This window comes from Bufo bufo, chromosome 2 (assembly GCF_905171765.1).
Source record: "Bufo bufo chromosome 2, aBufBuf1.1, whole genome shotgun sequence".
Taxonomy (NCBI): Eukaryota; Metazoa; Chordata; class Amphibia; order Anura; family Bufonidae; genus Bufo; species Bufo bufo.
In genome coordinates, this window is record NC_053390.1 from 687,640,015 (window position 1) to 687,661,061 (window position 21,047).

At 45.0% G+C, this 21,047-nt stretch overlaps 1 protein-coding gene across 1 annotated transcript; it reads right to left on the reverse strand.

The window, feature by feature from the left end:
- Positions 1 to 18,620: 18,620 nt before the first annotated feature.
- Positions 18,621 to 20,821, reverse strand: HMGB2 (high mobility group box 2). Its single transcript, XM_040418670.1, has 5 exons — positions 20,672 to 20,821; positions 19,878 to 20,034; positions 19,641 to 19,795; positions 19,274 to 19,448; positions 18,621 to 19,128 (listed from the first exon to the last, which is right to left on the reverse strand). The coding sequence occupies exons 2-5, from the start codon at positions 20,025 to 20,027 to the stop codon at positions 18,964 to 18,966; spliced, it is 645 nt and encodes a 214-aa protein (XP_040274604.1). The 5' UTR covers positions 20,028 to 20,034; positions 20,672 to 20,821; the 3' UTR covers positions 18,621 to 18,963.
- Between the last annotated feature and the right edge of the window lie 226 nt (positions 20,822 to 21,047).

Consider the following 21,047-nt stretch of genomic DNA (forward strand, 5'->3'; position numbering starts at 1 on the left):
GGCATATAGTTCTTTCATAGAAAAAAAACCATAACAGAGCCATACACTGCTTTCACAGAAATGCCCCCATAACAGAGCCATACAGTGCATCCATAGCAATACCTCCGTAACAGAGCCATACAGTGCCTCCATGACAATACCTCCGTAAAAGAGCCATACAGTTCTTCCATAGCAATACCTCCGTAAAAGAGCCATACAGTGCTTTCACAGCAATACCTCCATAACAGAGCTATACAGTGCTTCCATAGAAAAACCTCCTTAACAGAACCATACAGTGTTTCCATAGCAATACCTCTATAAAAGAGCCATACAGTGCTTCCATAGCAATACTTCCATAAGTGTCATACAGTACCTCCATAGCAATACCTCCGTAAAAGAGCCATACAGTGCCTCCAAAGCAATACCTCCATAACAGAGCCATACAGTGCTTCCATATCAATACCTCCGTAACAGAGTCATACAGTGCTTCCATAGCAATACCTCCGTAAAAGAGCCATAAAGTGCCTCCATATCAATACCTCCGTAAAAGAGCCATACAGTGCCTCCATGGCAATACCCCTGTAAAATAGCTATACAGTGCCTCCATGATAATACCTCCGTAAAATAGCCATACAGTGCTTCCATAGCAATACCTCTGTAACAGCCATACAGTGCCTCCATAGCAATACCTCCGTAACAGAGCCATACAGTGCTTCCATAGCAATACCTCTGTAACAGAGCCATACAGTGCCTCCATAGCAATATCTCCGTAACAGAGCCATACAGCGCCTCCATAGCAATACCTCCATAAAAGAGCCATACAGTGCCTCCATAGCAATACCTCCATAACAGAGCCATACAGTGCTTCCATAACAATACCTGCGTAACAGAGCTATACCGTGCCTCCATATCAATACCTACCTAAAAGAGCCATACAGTGCCTCCATGACAATACCTTCGTAACAGAGCTATACAGTGCCTCCATAGCAATACCTCCGTAAAAGAGCCATACAGTGCCTCCATATCAATACCTTCGTAACAGAGCCATACAGTGCCTCCATGGCAATACCTCCGTAAAAGAGCCATACAGTTCTTCCATAGAAAAACCCCCATAACAGAGCCATACAGTGCTTCCATAGCAATACCACCGTAACAAAGCCATACAGTGCCTCCATAGCAATACCTCCATAAGTGCCATACAGTGCTTCCATATCAATACCTCCGTAATAGTCATACAATGCTTCCATAGCAATACCTCCGTAACAGAGCCATACAGTGCTTCCTTAGCAATACACCTATAACAGAGCCATACAGTGCCTCCATAGCAATACGCCTATAACAGAGTCATAGAGTGCCTCCTTAGCAATACCTCCGTAAAAGAGCCATACAGTGCCTCCATAGCAATACCTTCGTAACAGAGCCAGTGCTTCCTTAGCAATACACCTATAACAGATCCATACAGTGCTTCCATAGCAATACGTCCGTAACAGAGCCATACAGTGCCTCCATAGCAATTCCACCGAAAGAGCCACACAGTGCCTCCATAGCAATACCTCCGTAAAAGAGCCATACAGTGCATTCATGGCAATACCTCCGTAAAAGAGCCATACAGTTCTTCCATAGAAAAACCTCCATAACAGATCTATACAGTGCTTAAATAGAAAAACCTCCTTAACAGAGCCATACAGTGGTTCCATAGCAATACATCCATAACAGAGCCATACATTGCCTCCATAGAAACATCTCCGTAACAGAGCCATACAGTGCCTCCATAGCAATACCTCCGTAACAGAGCCATACAGTGCCTCCATGGCAATACCTCCGTAACAGAGCCATACAGTGCTTCCATAGAAATACCTCCGTAACAGAGCCATACAGTGCCTCCATGGCAATACATCCGTAAAAAAAGCCATACAGTTCTTCCATAGAAAAACCTCCTTAACAGAGCCATACAGTGCTTCCATAGCAATACCCCCATAACAAAGCCATACAGTGGCTCCATAGCAATACCTCTGTAACAGAGCCACAGTGCCTCCTTAGCAATACCTCCATAAGTGCCGTACAGTGCTTCCATAGCAATACCTCCGTAACAGAGCCATATAGTGCTTCCATTGCAATACATCCATAACAGAGCCATAAAGTGCCTTCATAGCAATACCTCCGTAACAGAGCCATACAGTGCTTCCATAGCAATACCTCCGTAACAGAGCCATACAGTGCTTCCATAGCAATACCTCCGTAACAGAGCCATACAGTGCCTCCATAGCAATACCTCCGTAACAGAGCCATACAGTGCCTCCATAGCAATACCTCCATAAAAGAGCCATACAGTGCCTCCATAACAGAGCCATACAGTGCTTCCATAGCAATACCTGCGTAACAGAGCTATATAGTGCCTCCATAGCAATACCTCCGTAAAAGAGCCATACATTTCTTCCATAGAAAAACCTCCATAACAGAGCCATACAGTGGTTCCATAGCAATACATCCATAACAGAGCCATACAGTGCCTCCATAGCAATACCTCCGTAACAGAGCCATACAGTGCCTCCATAGCAATACCTCCGTAACAGAGCCATACAGTTCCTCCATAGCAATACCTCCGTAACAGAGCCATACAGTGCCTCCATAGCAATACCTCCGTAAAAGAGCCATACAGTGCCTCCATGGCAATACCTCCGTAACAGAGCTATACAGTGCTTAAATAGAAAAACCTCCTTAACAAAGCCATACTGTGGCTCCATAGCAATACCTCTGTAACAGAGCCACAGTGCCTCCATAGCAATACCTCCATAAGTGCCGTACAGTGCTTCCATAGCAATACCTCCGTAACCGAGCCATATAGTGCTTCCATTGCAATACATACATCCATAACAGAGCCATACAGTGCCTCTATAGCAATACCTCCGTAACAGAGCCATACAGTGCTTCCATAGCAATACCTCCGTAACAGAGCCATACAGTGCCTCCATAGCAATACCTCCGTAACAGAGCCATACAGTGCCTCCATATCAATACCTCCATAACAGAGCCATACAGTGCCTCCATAGCAATAGCTCCGTAAAAGAGCCATACAGTGCCTCCATAGCAATACCTCTATAACAAAGCCATACAGTGCCTCCAAAGCAATACCTCCATAACAGAGCCGTACAGTGCTTCCATATCAATACCTCCGTAACAGAGTCATACAGTGCTTCCATAGCAATATCTCCGTAAAAGAGCCATAAAGTGCATCCATATCAATACCTCCGTAAAAGAGCCATACAGTGCCTCCATGGCAATACCTCCGTAAAATAGCTATACAGTGCCTCCATGACGATACCTCCGTAAAATAGCCATACAGTGCTTCCATAGCATTACCTCTGTAACAGCCATACAGTGCCTCCATAGCAATACCTCTGTAACAGAGCCATACAGTGCCTCCATAGCAATACCTCCATAAGTGCCGTACAGTGCTTCAATAGCAATACCTCCGTAACAGAGCCATATAGTGCTTCCATTGCAATACATACATCCATAACAGAGCCATACAGTGCCTCTATAGCAATACCTCCGTAACAGAGCCATACAGTGCTTCATTAGCAATACCTCCGTAACAGAGCCATACAGTGCCTCCATAGCAATACCTCCGTAACAGAGCCATACAGTGCCTCCATAGCAATACCTCCGTAACAGAGCCATAGAGTGCCTCCATAGCAATAGCTCCGTAAAAGAGCCATACAGTGCCTCCATAGCAATACCTCTATAACAGAGCCATACAGTGCCTCCAAAGCAATACCTCCATAACAGAGCCATACAGTGCTTCCATATCAATACCTCCGTAACAGAGTCATACAGTGCTTCCATAGCAATACCTCCGTAAAAGAGCCATAAAGTGCCTCCATATCAATACCTCCGTAAAAGAGCCATACAGTGCCTCCATGGCAATACCCCCGTAAAATAGCTATACAGTGCCTCCATGACAATACCTCCGTAAAATAGCCATACAGTGCTTCCATAGCAATACCTCTGTAACAGCCATACAGTGCCTCCATAGCAATACCTCCGTAACAGAGCCATACAGTGCTTCCATAGCAATACCTCCGTAACAGAGCCATACAGTGCCTCCATAGCAATACCTCCGTAACAGAGCCATACAGCGCCTCCATAGCAATACCTCCATAAAAGAGCCATACAGTGCCTCCATAGCAATACCTCCATAACAGAGCCATACAGTGCTTCCATAACAATACCTGCGTAACAGAGCTATACACTGCCTCCATATCAATACCTACCTAAAAGAGCCATACAGTGCCTCCATGACAATACCTCCGTAAAATAGCCATACAGTGCTTCCATAGCAATACCTTTGTAACAGTCATACAGTGCCTCCATAGCAATACCTCCGTAAGAGCCATACACTGCTTCCATTTCAATACCTCCATAAAAGAGCCATACAGTGCCTCCATAGCAATTCCTCTGTAAAAAGGCCATACAGTGCCTCCATGGCAATACCTCAGTAAAAGAGCCATATAGTTCTTTCATAGAAAAAAAACCATAACAGAGCCATACACTGCTTTCACAGAAATGCCCCCATAACAGAGCCATACAGTGCATCCATAGCAATACCTCCGTAACAGAGCCATACAGTGCCTCCATGATAATACCTCCGTAAAAGAGCCATACAGTTCTTCCATAGCAATACCTCCGTAAAAGAGCCATACAGTGCTTTCATAGCAATACCTCCATAACAGAGCTATACAGTGCTTCCATAGAAAAACCTCCTTAACAGAGCCATACAGTGTTTCCATAGCAATACCTCTATAAAAGAGCCATACAGTGCTTCCATAGCAATACTTCCATAAGTGTCATACAGTACCTCCATAGCAATACCTCCGTAAAAGAGCCATACAGTGCTTCTATAGCAATACCTCCGTAACAGAGGCATACAGTGCTTCCATAGCAATACCTCCGTAACAAAGCCATACAATGCCTCCATAGCAATACCTCCGTAACAGAACCACACAGTGCCTCCATAGCAATACCTCCGTAAAAGAGCCATACAGTGCCTCCATGGCAATACCTCCGTAAAAGAGCCATACAGTGCTTCCATAGTAATACCTACGTAAGAAAGCCATACAGTGCCTCCATAGCAATACCTCCGTAAAAGAGCCACAGTGCTTCCATAGCAATACCTCCGTAACAGAGGCATACAGTGCTTCCATAGCAATACCTCCGTAACAAAGCCATACAATGCCTCCATAGCAATACCTCCGTAACAGAACCACACAGTGCCTCCATAGCAATACCTCCGTAAAAGAGCAATACAGTGCCTCCATAGCAGTCCCTCCATAAAAGTGCCATACAGTGCTTCCATAGCAATACCTCCATAACAGGAACATATACTGCTTCCATAGAAAAACCTCCTTAACAGAGTCATACAATGCTTCCAGAGCAATACCTGCGTAACAGAGCCATACAGTGCCTCCATAGCAATTCCTCTGTAAAAAAGCCATACCGTGCCACCATGGCAATACCTCCGTAAAAGAGACATACAGTTCTTCCATAGCAATACCTCCGTAAAAGAGCCATACAGTGCCTCAATCAAAATACCTCTGTAACAGAGTCATACAAAGTGCTTCCACAGCAATACCTCCATAACAGAGCCATACAGTGCTTCCACAGCAATACCTCCATAAGTGTCATACAGTACCTCCATAGCAATACTTCCGTAAAAGAGCCATACAGTGCCTCCATGGCAATACCTCCGTAAAAGAGCCATAAAGTGCTTCCATAGAAAAACCTCCATAACAGAGCCATACAGTGCTTCCAAAGCAATACCTCAGTAACAGAGCCATACAGTGCCTCCATAGCAATACCTCCCTAAAAGAGCCATACAGTGCTTCCATAGCAATACCTTCGTAACAGAAGCATACAGTGCTTCCAAAGCAATACCTCAGTAACAGAGCCATACAGTGCCTCCATAGCAATACCTCCCTAAAAGAGCCATACAGAGCTTCCATAGCAATACCTTCGTAAAAGAGCCATACAGTGCCTCCATAGCAATTCCATTGTAAAAGAGCCATACAGTGAATCCATAGCAATACCTTCATAACAGGGCCATACACTGCTTCCACAGCAATACCTCCATAACAGAGCCATACAGTGCTTCCTTAGCAATACACCTATAACAGAGTCATACAGTGCCTCCATAGCAATTCCTCCGTAAAAGAGCCATACAGTGCTTCCATAGCATTACCTCCATAACAGAGCCATACATTGCGTCCATTTCAATATCTCCATAAAAGAGCCATAGAGTGCTTCTATAGCATTACGTCCGTAACAGAGCCATACAGTGCTTCCACAGCAATACCTCCATAACAGAGTCATAGAGTGCCTCCATAGCAATAACTCCTTAAAAGAGCCATACAGTGCCTCCATGGCAATACCTCCGTAAAAGAGCCATACAGTGCCTCCATGGAAATACCTCCGTAAAAGAGCCATACAGTAATTCCATAGAAAAACCACCATAACAGAGCCATACACTGCTTTCACGGCAATGCCCCCATAACCGAGCCATACAGTGCCTCCATGGCAATAACTCTGTAACAGAGCTATACAGTGCTTAAATAGAAAAGCCTCCTTAACAGAGCCATACAGTGCCTCCATAGAAATACCCCCATAACAAAGCCATACTGTGGCTCCATAGCAATACCTCTGTAACAGAGCCACAGTGCCTCCATAGCAATACCTCCATAAGTGCCGTACAGTGCTTCCATAGCAATACCTCCGTAACAGAGCCATATAGTGCTTCCATTGCAATACATACATCCATAACAGAGCCATACAGTGCCTCTATAGCAATACCTCCCTAACAGAGCCATACAGTGCCTCCATAGCAATACCTCCGTAACAGAGCCATACAGTGCTTCCATAGCAATACCTCCGTAACAGAGCCATACAGTGCCTCCATGGCAATACCTCCGTAACAGAGCCATACAGTGCCTCCATGGCAATACCTCTGTAACAGAGCCATACAGTGCCTCCATAGCAATACCTCTGTAAAAGAGCCATACAGTGCCTCCATAGCAATACCTCTATAACAGAGCCATACAGTGCCTCCATAGCAAAACCAAATAGTAGACCAGTGTGGCACACTTGGTGATGAAGCATGGAGTCGGGATCCCACCCCGTGTAAATAATAAAATAAACTCCAGCGAGATTTGCTTGGTTGTTGTTGGTATTTTATTTTATTGCGGCAAATAAACACTTGGTGTAAGTAACCAAGTGTTTATTTGCCGCAATACAATAAAATACCAACAAAAACCAAGCAAATCTCGCTAGAGTTTATTTTATCACCAATAGCAATACCTCCATAACAGAGCCATACAGTGCTTCCATAGCAATACCTCCGTAAAAGAGCCATAAAGTGCCTTCATAGCAATACCTCCGTAAAAGAGCCATACAGTGCCTCCATGGCAATACCTCCGTAAAAGAGCCATACAGTGCCTCCATGGCAATACCTCCGTAAAATATCTATACAGTGCCTCCATGACAATACCTCCGTAAAAGAGACATACACTGTTTCCATTTCAATACCTCCATAAAAGAGCCATGCAGTGCCTCCATAGCAATTCCTCTGTAAAAAGGCCATACAGTGCCTTCCATGGCAATACCTCAGTAAAAGAGCCATATAGTTCTTCCACAGAAAAAAAAACATAACAGAGCCATACACTGCTTTCACAGAAATGCCCCCATAACAGAGCCATACAGTGCATCCATAGCAATACCTCAGTAACAGAGCCATACAGTGCTTCCTTAGCAATACACCTATAACATAGCCATACAGTGCCTCCATAGCAATAGCTCCGTAAAAGAGCCATACAGTGCCTCCATAGCAATTCCTCTGTAAAAAGGCCATACAGAGCCTTCCATGGCAATACCTCAGTAAAAGAGCCATATAGTTCTTCCATAGAAAAAAACCCATAACAGAGCCATACACTGCTTTCACAGAAATGCCCCCATAACAGAGCCATACAGTGCATCCATAGCAATACCTCAGTAACAGAGCCATACAGTGCTTCCTTAGCAATACATCTATAACATAGCCATACAGTGCCTCCATAGCAATAGCTCCGTAAAAGAGCCATACAGTGCCTCCATGACAATACCTCCGTAAAAGAGCCATACAGTGCTTTCACAGCAATACCTCCATAACAGAGCTATACAGTGCTTCCACAGAATAACCTCCTTAACAGAGCCATACAGTGTTTCCATAGCAATACCTCTATAAAAGAGCCATACAGTGCTTCCATAGCAATACTTCCATAAGTGTCATACAGTACCTCCATAGCAATACCTCCGTGAAAGAGCCATACAGTGCCTCCATGGCAATACCTCCGTAAAAGAGCCATACAGTGCTTCCATAGCAATACCTCTGTAAAAGAGCCATACAGTGCTTCCATAGCAATACCTGCGTATGAAAGCCATACAGTGCCTCCATAGCAATACCTCCGTAACAGAGGCATACAGTGCTTCCAGAGCAATACCTCCGTAACAAAGCCAAACAATGCCTCCATAGCAATACCTCTGTAACAGAGCCATACAGTGCCTCCATTGCAATACCTCCGTAACAGCCATACACTGCTTCTATAGCAATAAGTCTATAACAAAGCCATACAGTGCCTCCATAGCAATACCTCCGTAACAAAGCCATACTGTGCCTCCATAGAAATACCTCCGTAACAAAGCCATACAGTGCCTCCATAGCAATACCTCCGTAACAGAGCCACACAGTGCCTCCATAGCAATACCTCCGTAAAAGAGCCATACAGTGTCTCCATAGCAATTCCTCCATAAAAGTGCCATACAGTGCCTCCATAGCAATACCTCCGTAACAGAGCCACACAGTGTCTCCATAGCAATTCCTCCATAAAAGTGCCATACAGTGCTTCCATAGCAATAACTCCATAACAGGGCCATACAGTGCTTCCATAGAAAAACATCCTTAACAGAGTCATACAATGCTTCCAGAGCAATACCTGCATAAGAGAGCCATACAGTGCCTCCATAGCAATACCTCTGTAAAAAAGCCATACAGTGCCACCATGGCAATACCTCCGTAAAAGAGCCATACAGTGCCTCAATCGCAATACCTCTGTAACAGAGTCATACAGTGCTTACACAGGAATACCTCCATAAGTGTCATACAGTACCTCCATAGCAATACTTCCGTAAAAGAGCCATACAGTGCCTCCATGGCAATACCTCCGTAAAAGAGCCATAAAGTGCTTTCATAGAAAAACCTCCATAACAGAGCCATACAGTGCTTCCAAAGCAATACCTCAGTAACAGAGCCATACAGTGCCTCCATAGCAATTCCATTGTAAAAGAGCCATACAGTGAATCCATAGCAATACCTCCATAACAGGGCCATACACTGCTTCCACAGCAATACCTCCATAACAGAGCCATACAGTGCTTCCTTAGCAATACACCTATAACAGAGTCATACAGTGCCTCCATAGCAATTCCTCCGTAAAAGAGCCATACAGTGCTTCCATAGCATTACCTCCATAACAGAGCCATACACTGCGTCCATTTCAATACCTCCGTAAAAGAGCCATAGAGTGCTTCTATAGCATTACGTCCGTAACAGAGCCATACAATGCTTCCATAGCAATACCTCCGTAATAGAGCCATACAGTGCTTCCACAGCAATACCTCCATAAGAGTCATTGAGTGCCTCCACATGGCAATACCTCCTTAAAAGAGCCATACAGTGCCTCCATGGTAATACCTCCGTAAAAGAGCCATACAGTGCCTCCATAGCAATACCTCCGTAACAGAGCCATACAGTGATTCCTTAGCAATACACCTATAACAGAGTCATACAGTTCCTCCATAGCAATACGTCTGTAACAGTCATACAAAGTGCTTCCACAGCAATACCTCCATTACAGAGCTATACAGTGCCTCCATAGCAATACCTCCATAAGTACCATACAGTGCTTCCATAGCAATACCTCTGTAATAGAGCCATATAGTGCCTCCATAGCAATACCTCCATAAGTACCATACAGTGCCTCCATAGCAATACCTCCGTAACAGAGCCATACAGTGCCTCCATAGCAATACCTCCATAAGTGTCATACAGTGCTTCCATATCAATAGCTCCGTAATAAGAGTCATACAGTGCCTCCATATAAATACCTCCGTAAAAAGGCCACACAGTGGCTCCATGGCAATACCTCCATAACAGAGCCATACAGTGCTTCCTTAGCAATACACCTATAACAGAGCCATACAGTGCTTCCATAGAAATACCTCCATAACAGGGCCATACAGTGCTTCCTTAGCAATACACCGATAACAGAGTCATACAGTGCCTCCATAGCAATTCCTCCGTAAAAGAGCCATACAGTGCTTCCATAGCAATACCTCCTTAACAGAGCCATACACTGAGTCCATTTCGATACCACCATAACAGAGCCATACAGTGCTTCCATAGCAATACCTCCGTAACAGAGCCATACAGTGCCTCCATGGCAATACCTCCATAACAGAGCCATACAGTGCTTCCATATCAATACCTTCATAACAGAGTCATACAGTTCTTCCACAGCAATATCTCCATAACAGAGTCATAGCAATACCTCTGTAATAGAGCCATACAGTGCCTCCATAGCAATACCTCCGAAAAAGAGCCATACAGTTCTTCCATAGCAATACCTCCGTAAAAGAGCCAGTGCTTCCTTAACAATACACCTATCACAGAGCCATACACTACTTCCATTGCAATACCTCCGAAACAGAGCCATACAGTGCTTCTATAGCATTACGTCCATAACAGAGCCATACACTGCGTCCATATCAATACCTTCGTAACAGTCATACAATGCTTCCATAGCAATACCTCCGTAACAGAGCCATACAGTGCCTCCATAATACCTCTGTAAAAGAGACATACAGTGCCTCCATAGCAATTCCTCCGTAACAGAGCCATACAGTGCCTCCATAGCAATACCCCCGTAACAGAGCCATACAGTGCCTCCATAACAATACCTCTGTAAAAGAGCCATACAGTGCCTCCATAGCAATTCCTCCGTAAAAGAGCCATACAGTGCCTCCGTAACAGAGCCATACACTGCTTCCATTTCAATACCTCCATGAAAGAGCCATACAGTGCTTCCATATCAATACCTCCGTAACAGTCATACAGTGCTTTCATAGTAATTCCTCCGTAAAAGAGCCATACAATGCCTCCATGGCAATACCTCCATAAAAGAGCCATACAGTGCCTCCATAGCAATTCCTCCGTAAAAGAGCTATACAGTGCCTCTATGGCAATAACTCAGTAAAAAAGCCATATAGTTCTTCCATAGAAAAACCCCCATAACAGAGCCATACACTGCTTTCACAGCAATGCCCCCATAACAGAGCCATACAGTGCCTCTATAGCAATACCTCCATAACAGAGACATTGCTTCCTTATCAATACCTCCGTAACAGAGCCATACAGTGCTTCCTTAGCAATACACCAATAACAGAGCCATACAGTGCTTCCATAGCAATACCTCCTTAACCACCTCAGCCCCCCTAGCTTAAACACCCTTAATGACCAGGCCACTTTTTACACTTCTGACCTATAGTACTTTCACCGTTTATTGCTCGGTCATGCAACTTACCACCCAAATGAATTTTACCTCCTTTTCTTCTCACTAACAGAGCTTTCATTTGGTGGTATTTCATTGCTGCTGACATTTTAACTTTTTTTGTTATTAATCGAAATTTAACGATTTTTTTGCAAAAAAATGACATTTTTCACTTTCAGTTGTAAAATTTTGTAAAAAAAACGACATCCATATATAAATTTTTCTCTAAACTTATTGTTCTACATGTCTTTGATAAAAAAAAAAAAGTTTGGGTAAAAAAAATGTTTTGGGTAAAAGTTATAGCGTTTACAAACTATGGTACAAAAATTTGAATTTCCGCTTTTTGAAGCAGCTCTGACTTTCTGAGCACCTGTCTTGTTTCCTGAGGTTCTACAATGGCCAGACAGTACAAACACCCCACAAATGACCCCATTTCGGAAAGTAGACACCCTAAGGTATTCGCTGATGGGCATAGTGAGTTCATAGAACTTTTTATTTTTTGTCACAAGGTAGCGGAAAATGATGATTTTTTTTTTTTTTTCTTACAAAGTCTCATATTCCACTAACTTGTGACAAAAAATAAAAACTTCTATGAACTCACTATGTCTTCTTTCCAAAATGGGGTCACTTGTGGGGTAGTTATACTGCCCTGGCATTCTAGGGGCCCTAATGTGTGGTAAGTAGTTTGAAATCAAAATCTGTAAAAAATGGCCGGTGAAATCCGAAAGGTGCTCTTTGGAATGTGGGCCCCTTTGCCCACCTAGGCTGCAAAAAAGTGTCACACATGTGGTATCTCCGTACTCGGGAGAAGTTGGGCAATGTGTTTTGGGGTGTCATTTTACATATACCCATGCTGGGTGAGAGAAATATCTTGGTCAAATGCCAAGTTTGTATAAGGCTCCATTCAGATGTCCGTATGTGTTTTGCGGATCCGATCCATGTATCCGTGGATCCGTAAAAAACATACAGACATCTGAATGCAGCCCTACAGGGGGGTGATCAATGACAGAGGTGATCAAAGACAGGGGGGTGATCAGGGAGTCTATATGGGGTGATCAACCCCCTGTCATTGATCACCCCCCTATAAGGCTCCATTCAGATGTCCGTATGTGTTTTGCGGATCCGATCCATGTATCCGTAAAAAACATACGGACATCTGAATGCAGCCTTACAGGGGGGTGATCAATGACAGGGGGGGTGATCAGGGAGTCTATATGGGGTGATCACCCCCCTATAAGGCTCCATTCAGATGTCCGTATGTGTTTTGTGGATCCGATCCATGTATCCGTGGATCCGTAAAAAACATACGGACATCTGAATGCAGCCTTACAGGGGGGGTGATCAATGACAGGGGGGGTGATCAGGGAGTCTATATGGGGTAAGGCTCCATTCATACGTCTGTATGTGTTTTGCGGATCCAATCCATGTATCCGTAAAAAACATACGGACATCTGAATGCAGCCTTACAGGGGGGTGATCAGGGAGTCTTTATGGGGTGATCACCCCCCCTGTCATTGATCACCCCCCTATAAGGCTCCATTCAGATGTCCGTATGTGTTTTGTGGATCCGATCCATGTATCCGTAAAATACATACAGACATCTGAATGCAGCCTTACAGGGGGGTGATCAATGACAGGGGGGGTGATAAGGGAGTCTATATGGTGTGATCACCCCCCTGTAAGGCTCCATTCAGACGTCTGTATGTGTTTTGCGGATCCGATCCATGTATCCGTAAAAAACATACGGACATCTGAATGCAGCCTTACAGGGGGGTGATCAATGAGGGGGGTGATCAATGACAGGGGGGTGATCAGGGAGTCTATATGGGGTGATCACCCCCCTGTAAGGCTCCATTCAGACGTCCGTATGCGTTTTGCGGATCCGATCCATGTATCAGTGGATCCGTAAAAATCATACGGACGTCTGAATGGAGCCTTACAGGGGGGTGATCAATGACAGGGGGGTGATCAGGGAGACTATATGGGGTGATCAGGGGTTAATAAGTGACAGGAGGGGGGTGTAGTGTAGTGTGGTGCTACTAATTACTGAGCTACCTGTGTCCTCTGGTGGTCGATCCAAACAAAAGGGACCACCAGAGGACCAGGTAGCAGGTATATTAGACGCTGTTATCAAAACAGCGTCTAATATACCTGTTAGGGGTTAAAAAAATCGCATCTCCAGCCTGCCAGCGAACGATCGCCGCTGGCAGGCTGGAGATCCACTCGCTTACCTTCCGATCCTGTGAACGCGTGTGCCTGTGTGCGCGCGTTCACAGGAAATCTCGCGTCTCGCGAGATGACGCATATATGCGTGACTGTGCGCAGGGCTGTCGCCTCCGGAACGCGATCCTGCGTTAGGCGATCCGGAGGCGGTTAACAGAGCCATATACTGCTTCCATTTCAATATCTCTATAAGAGCCACACAGTGCCTCCATAGCAATACCTCCGTAACTGAGCCACACAGTGCCTCCATAGCAATACCTCCATAACAGAGACATACAGTGCCTCCATAGCAATACCTCCATAACAGAGCCATTCAGTGCCTTCATAGCAATACCTCCATAACAGAGCCATACAGTGCCTTCATAGCAATACCTCCATAACAGAGCCATACAGTGCCTCCATAGCAATACCTCCGTAAAAGAGCCATACAGTTCTTCCATAGCAATACCTCCATAACACAGCTATACAGTGCTTCCATAGCAATACCTCCATAACAGAGCTATACAGTGCTTCCATAGAAAAACCTCCTTAACAGAGCCATAGTGTTTCCATAGCAATACCTCTATAAGTATCATACAGTACCTCCATAGCATTACCTACGTAAAAGAGCCATACAGTGCCTCCATGGCAATAACTCCTTAAAAGAGCCATAGAGTGCTTCCATAGAAAAATCTCCATAGCAGAGCCATACAGTGCTTCCATAGCAATACCTGCGTAAGAGAGCCATACAGTGCCTCCATAGCAATACCTCCGTAAAAGAGCCACAGTGCTTCCATAGCAATACCTCCGTAACAGAGGTATACAGTGCTTCCATAGGAATACCTCCGTAACAAAGCCATACAATGCCTCCATAGCAATACCTCTGTAACAGAGCCATACAGTGCCTCCATAGCAATAAGTCCATAACAAAGCCATACAGTGCCTCCATAGCAATACCTCCGTAACAAAGCCATACAGAGTGCCTTCCTAGCAATAGCTCCGTAACAGAGCCACACAGTGCCTCCATAGCAATACCTCCGTAACAGAGCCATACAGTGACTCCATAGCAATACCTCCGTAAAAGAGCCATACAGTGCCTCCATAGCAATTCCTCCGTAAAAGTGCCATACAGTGCTTCCATAGCAATACCTCCGTAACAGAGCCATACAGAGCCTCCATAGCAATACCTCCGTAAAAGAGACATACAGTGCCTCCATGGCAATACCTCCGTAAAAGAGCCATACAGTGCCTCCATGGCAATACCTCCGTAAAAGAGCCATACAGTGCCTCCATGACAATACCTCCGTAAAAGAGCCAAACCGTTCTTCCATAGAAAAACCCCCATAACAGAGCCATACACTGCTTTCACAGCAATGACCACTTAACAGAGCCATACAGTGCCTCCATAACAGAGACATTGCTTCCTTATCAATACCTCCGTAAGAGCCATACAGTGCCTCCATGGCAATACCTCCGTAAAAGAGCCATACAGTGCCTCCATGACAATACCTCCGTAAAAGAGCCATACAGTGCTTCCATAGCAATTCCTCTGTAAAAGAGCCATACAGTGCCTCCATAGCAATACCTCCGTACAGTGCCTCCATAGCAATTCCTCCGTAAAAGAGCCATACAGTGCTTCCATAGCAATTCCTCTGTAAAAGAGCCATACAGTGCCTCCATAGCAATACCTCCTTAACAGAGCCATACACTGCTTTCATTTCAATACCTCCATAAAAGAGCCATACAGTGCCTCCATAGCAATTCCTCTGTAAAAGAGCCATACAGTGTTTCCATAGAAATACGTCCATAACAGGGCCATACACTGCTTCCACAGCAATACCTCCATAACAGAACCATACAAGAGCCATACAGTGCCTCCATAGCAATACCTCCGTAACAGAGCCATACAGTGCCTCCATAGCAATTCCTCCGTAAAAGAGCCATACAGTGCTTCCATAGCAATACCTCTGTAACAGAGCCATACAGTGCCTCCATAGCAATACCTCCGTAACAGAGCCATACAGTGTTTCCATAATAAAACCTCCATTACAGAGCCATACAGTGCTTCCATAGCATACACAAGCAGCGTAATAATGAGCGAGACCTAATAAAATTGACCTGTCATGCAGATTCACATGTCAATTGTTTGTGTGATTCTTTTTTGTGTAAAATTTCAAGGCTCTCACAAGCGGCCCAAAACAGATCAGTTTAGCCCCAATGCATTCAGAATGCATAAGTTTGGCTCCGTTCCGCCTACATTCTGTTCTGGAGGCAGACACCAAACGGATCCGTCCTGACTTACAATGCAAGTCAATGGGGACGGATCGGTTTACATTGACACAAATATGGTGCAATCGTAAACGGATCCGCCCACATTGACTTTCAATGTAAGTCAGGACGGATCAAATTGACTTACACTTAGACTTTTTTCTTACTAAGTTATGCAGCCGAATCCGCACTGAACGGATACCGTTTGCATTTATAGGTGCGTATCATTCTGTGCAGATACCAGACGGATCCGCACCTAAAGCAGGTGTGAAAGTAGCCTCACACATGGTTTTGGTGTGGAAATGCGCAAGAAATCTGTGCCAAATTTATGTTTGTAAACCTGCAACCATGTGCAGGTACCCTTACACAACAGAACTGGGAAGCAAAGTCCTTAATCATCGATAACGGCAGTCACACACTATTGAACCATGGCATCTGAGGGGTCTTTCCCTCGTGGTGCTGCACTCTCAGGCCCAAAAAGCTCCCCAGTGCCAAGATCAAGGGAGCTGTTTGGTTGCGATGGCAGCCTTAAGTCCTCTTAAGTAGAGGTCCACAACCACCAGGCAGTGGATCATCTGGTACTGTTTTGTGGGGCATGGCTGAGTTGAATGGCAGGGACAAGAACTATTGGCTCCTGTACCCCGCCATTTAGCCTCATAGGGTAAAGACAAATAAGCCCAAGACCTATGCAGCAGTGCTAAGGTGCAGGATGGTCACGATGGCTTCATCGCAAACTCTTGTCCCAGGCATTGCGACATAACCCGACCAGTGACCCAGTGGAGGAGTGCGCTGTGTCATTTGTGATCACCTGTACCTCGCAGGCAGTTAGCTGGAAGAGGCCTGCATCGCAGGCAGCTGTTAGGAGGTATTTTTATTTTTGCATGTGTTTATGAACAGCACTAGAGGCACTATGGTGGAGAGGTTGATGCATTATTTATTGGGGGGCGCTAAATATAATGCAGCGGCTATATTGAATATAAAAATTAAAACTAACCCAAAATGCCTAAACTATTTAGGCTACTGGCACTTTGGTTTTCGTTTGTAAGATCCGTTCAGGGCTCTCACAAGCTGTCCAAAGTGGATCAGTTTGGCCCTAATGCATTCTGAAGGGAAAAGGATCCGCTTAGAATGCATTAGTTCAGTCTCCATTCCGCTCTGGAGGCGCATGACGATGCAGATGCGTCCTCACACGCAATGTAAGTCAATGGGGACGGATCCGTCTTCACCGACAATAGAAAACTGATCAGTTTTGGCCAGGTTACAGATAATACAAACTGATCCATTCTGAACGAATGTATGCGGTTGTATTATCTGAACGGAAGAGTTTGTGTAGATCCATGACGGATCCGCACCAAACGCGAGTGTGAAAGTAGCCTAAAATAAATACATTTATACTGTATGTTGAATACTGCAACTAGGAAAAAAATATATAAAAGTTTTGCATTTACAGATTTTCCAATATTTTGATACCGATGACTTATCCTCAGGATAGCTCATCAGTATCTGTGTAGGACCCCCTCTCAGACTGAGAATCAAACTAGCCTGTTTAAGAGTATTTCCAAAGGTGTTGCACCTTGGCTTCCCTCATGGTTTAGGTTCATAGAAATCACATTTGTTTTCTTGAAATTAAGTTTTAATAATTTCTGTACTCAGCAGTCACACTTAGGGTAGGTTCACACATTAGGGAGAATTTGCTATAGATTTTAAATATACACCCCCTTTATAAAGCAAATGGTGCAATTTTTAAGTGTCTGACACATCGCTGGCTGCTATGCGCTGAACTTGCAAGCAGGGCCCAATGCAGTCACTGTACTCCATTACACCGGGCCCTGCTCACCAGTCTTTACGTGTAAAGTCTATTTATTTAATGCTGAAGCAGTGGCTCTGGTCTGTTAAACTAGCATAATTGTCTGTAGTACTCCCTATCAAAGCAGCAGGCAGGCTGACAGCACGTCACTCATTCGGACATGCTCCTCCCACTTCATTAATAAAGCTGGCGGAATAGAGCGTGACTGATGTTACGCTGCCGGCCTGCCCGCCGCTTTGATAGCAAGTACTACCAGACAATTACGCTAGTTGAACAAACCAGAGCCACTGCTTGAGCATTAAATAAGTAGACATTACATGTAAAGACTGCTGTGAGCGGGACCCGGTGTAATAGGGTCACTATTCACACATTAATAACGCAATACTCTAACATAGGCCCATGAGGGGACCAGCATAAGATGCTGTGTGTTACACACAACCCCTTATAACGGTCATCCTCAGACCACCATTAGTTCAAATCCCACCAGAAGCTCACCTTTTGGACCAATATATTTCTAATTTTCCTCAAAACCCTAGTGCGTCTTATAAAGCGAAAAATATGGTATACAAACTCAACCAAAGCCAGAAGTGGAGTCAGCCTTTATATTCCCAGTTCCCTTTGAACCCACTTCTGACTGGCTGAAAAACATGCTCCAAACCCTTGTGTGAACCTACCTCAAGGAATGTTGTATATAATCCCACCATAAAGAAAATGAACACGACCAAGTGTAATTATATATAATTTTATTACAAAAACAAAGGTTGCTAAAAAAGTTAGAAAAAAGTACAATGCACCAGGTCTAAAGTATATAGGGTCTCATAACTAACATTGGGCTCCCCTTAGAATCCATTAAATATGCAGAAACATCCCACATAAGAAGCTTTAAACTCTAACAGCCCTCCAGCTACTCCTTATATTAAAATATAGGTTTTCCCTAAAGAATCACATTACCTATACACAAGTCTGTACAGTTTTTATAACCAGGCTAACAAAATGAGCTGCACTCGAGTTCACATTCTTAGCAAAAAAAACAAAAACAAAGCTTCAACACAATTTATACATCGGGCAAAGCATTCACTCATCATCGTCATCATCTTCCTCCTCGTCTTCCTCTTCATCTTCTTCCTCCTCATCGTCATCATCATCTTCAGGCTCAGGCTTCTTTTTGGATACTGCTGCCCTTCCAGTAACTTTCTTGCCGGCATCACTGTTGCCTTTTGCCCGATATGCAGCAACATCCTACAACAGGAGATTATGTAATGTAATAAAGCTCGAGACAAGAAAGTGTTCCTCTAGAGAGGACGCTGCACAGGGTGTATACCGCTGGCTCTCTGGACAACTGTACTTTACTAGCAAACCAGTCATAGCGTAGACAGACACCCACCTTCTCATATTTCTCTTTTAGTTTTCCAGCTTTCTGCTCGAATGGCTGCTTGTCCTTTGGCGTCTGTTCAGACCACAACTCTCCTAATTTCTTAGCTGTATCACCGATTGACAGGCCGGGAGTCTCAGTCTTGATCTGGGGTCGATGCTCCGAGCAGAAGAGGAAGAAGGCTGAGCTACAAAGGCAATAAAGATGAAAAATTAGATAATCCACAGAGCATACATGTATACCTACACCATTCCAGGACAGTTACTAGCATTCACCCAGCAGTAATGACAGGCAAGTGATCACCGAGCAGAATTTTCTACCAACCATCCATCTGTAATAGTTCAGTAACTGAGGGTAGGATGCTGTAGGAGATACTTACGGGGGACGTTTTGGTGCATTGGGATCCTTCTTCTTCTTGCCCCCCTTCTTTAATTCATTTTTCGGGGGCACGTAGTTTTTCATCTCCCTCTCATATCGGACTTTGTCACCTTTTGCCATATCTTCAAACTTTCCCTTTTCCTTGGCAGACATAGTCTAAAGAAGCCACAAGAAATCATGAGAATGGCGTCCACCTCACATGGAAGGCAGCAGTAACAGGCAGGGCCTGGAGACTCACCTTCCACCTCTCTGAGCACTTCTTGGAGAACTCAGCAAAGTTGACAGAGGAGTCCGGGTGTTTCTTCTTGTGCTCTTCCCTACACGTCTGCACGAAGTAGGCATAGGAGGACATCTTCCCCCGAGGCTTATTAGGATCTCCTTTACCCATGTTGTACCTAGAAGAAAAAGGGACGCCACAGATCAGCAAGAGAACGCAAAACCCGGGAAAACAACAAGGCGGGACAGGGGAGGAGCCGGCACTAGGAAGTTACTGGCATGGGCGTGGCGAACGCCGCACAGGCGCGCACAGAACGCTGGCTTCCCGCCCAAATCGCAACTGCGCTTCGCCATTCAACTGATCAAAGCGGCCACCGTGTTCCAGGTCGGAAAGGGTTACACACGGCCAAAGCAGCCGACGCACGGGCCAGCGCGTAACGGCAGACACGTGACATGATCTAATACCTCGCGGCCCACACACGACGAAGATGACTCCACACCGTCGGCCGCCATTATCCCCTTAGAGCGCGTCAGGGAGGCCGGTGACGAGACGCCCCACATAGAGACGCAGCGTCACCGAGCCTCGGGCCCAGCAGTACGACTACGTACTGGAAAAACCGCAGAAGCGAAAACACCGCATAGACATCATGTATCAAGTCATTCAGTCAGAAAACGTAGAAAGACGCCAAATAATGAAACCGCAAAAAGTTACAATAACAGCGAGTCACATGACTAGAAACAACGATAAAATAAAGTTACGGCATAAACAGGTTCTCAGTGTAAAAGATTACCAGAGGAAAAAGCGCGCCAACTTACCTGAGCTGTGAGGCAGTAAAGGCTGACTGCTCCGGGTGTGTTCCTGCACTGAAATGCTTTAACTGAGACGCAATACAGCCTCTTGTTTTCCACACTTGTACCTCTCACACCAACCTGATTAGCACTGCAATCACACCCACCCCTGCGCGCTCATTGGACTAACGGCTCTTCTCGGAAGCAAATCAGATACGCCCCTCAAACGCCATTCGTTGAGCGTGTTTATTGCGTCATCGGGAGGGTTGGGCTTTAGGCATAGCATGTTTCTTCCTAATCCCGCCTACATCCCTTCGCAGTAGGAGGAGCAGAAACGGCCAAGTCTCCTCTAGTTAAAACCGGTTAAAGAGAGCCGGGGGTGGGCTACCTTCGTCTGATTGGT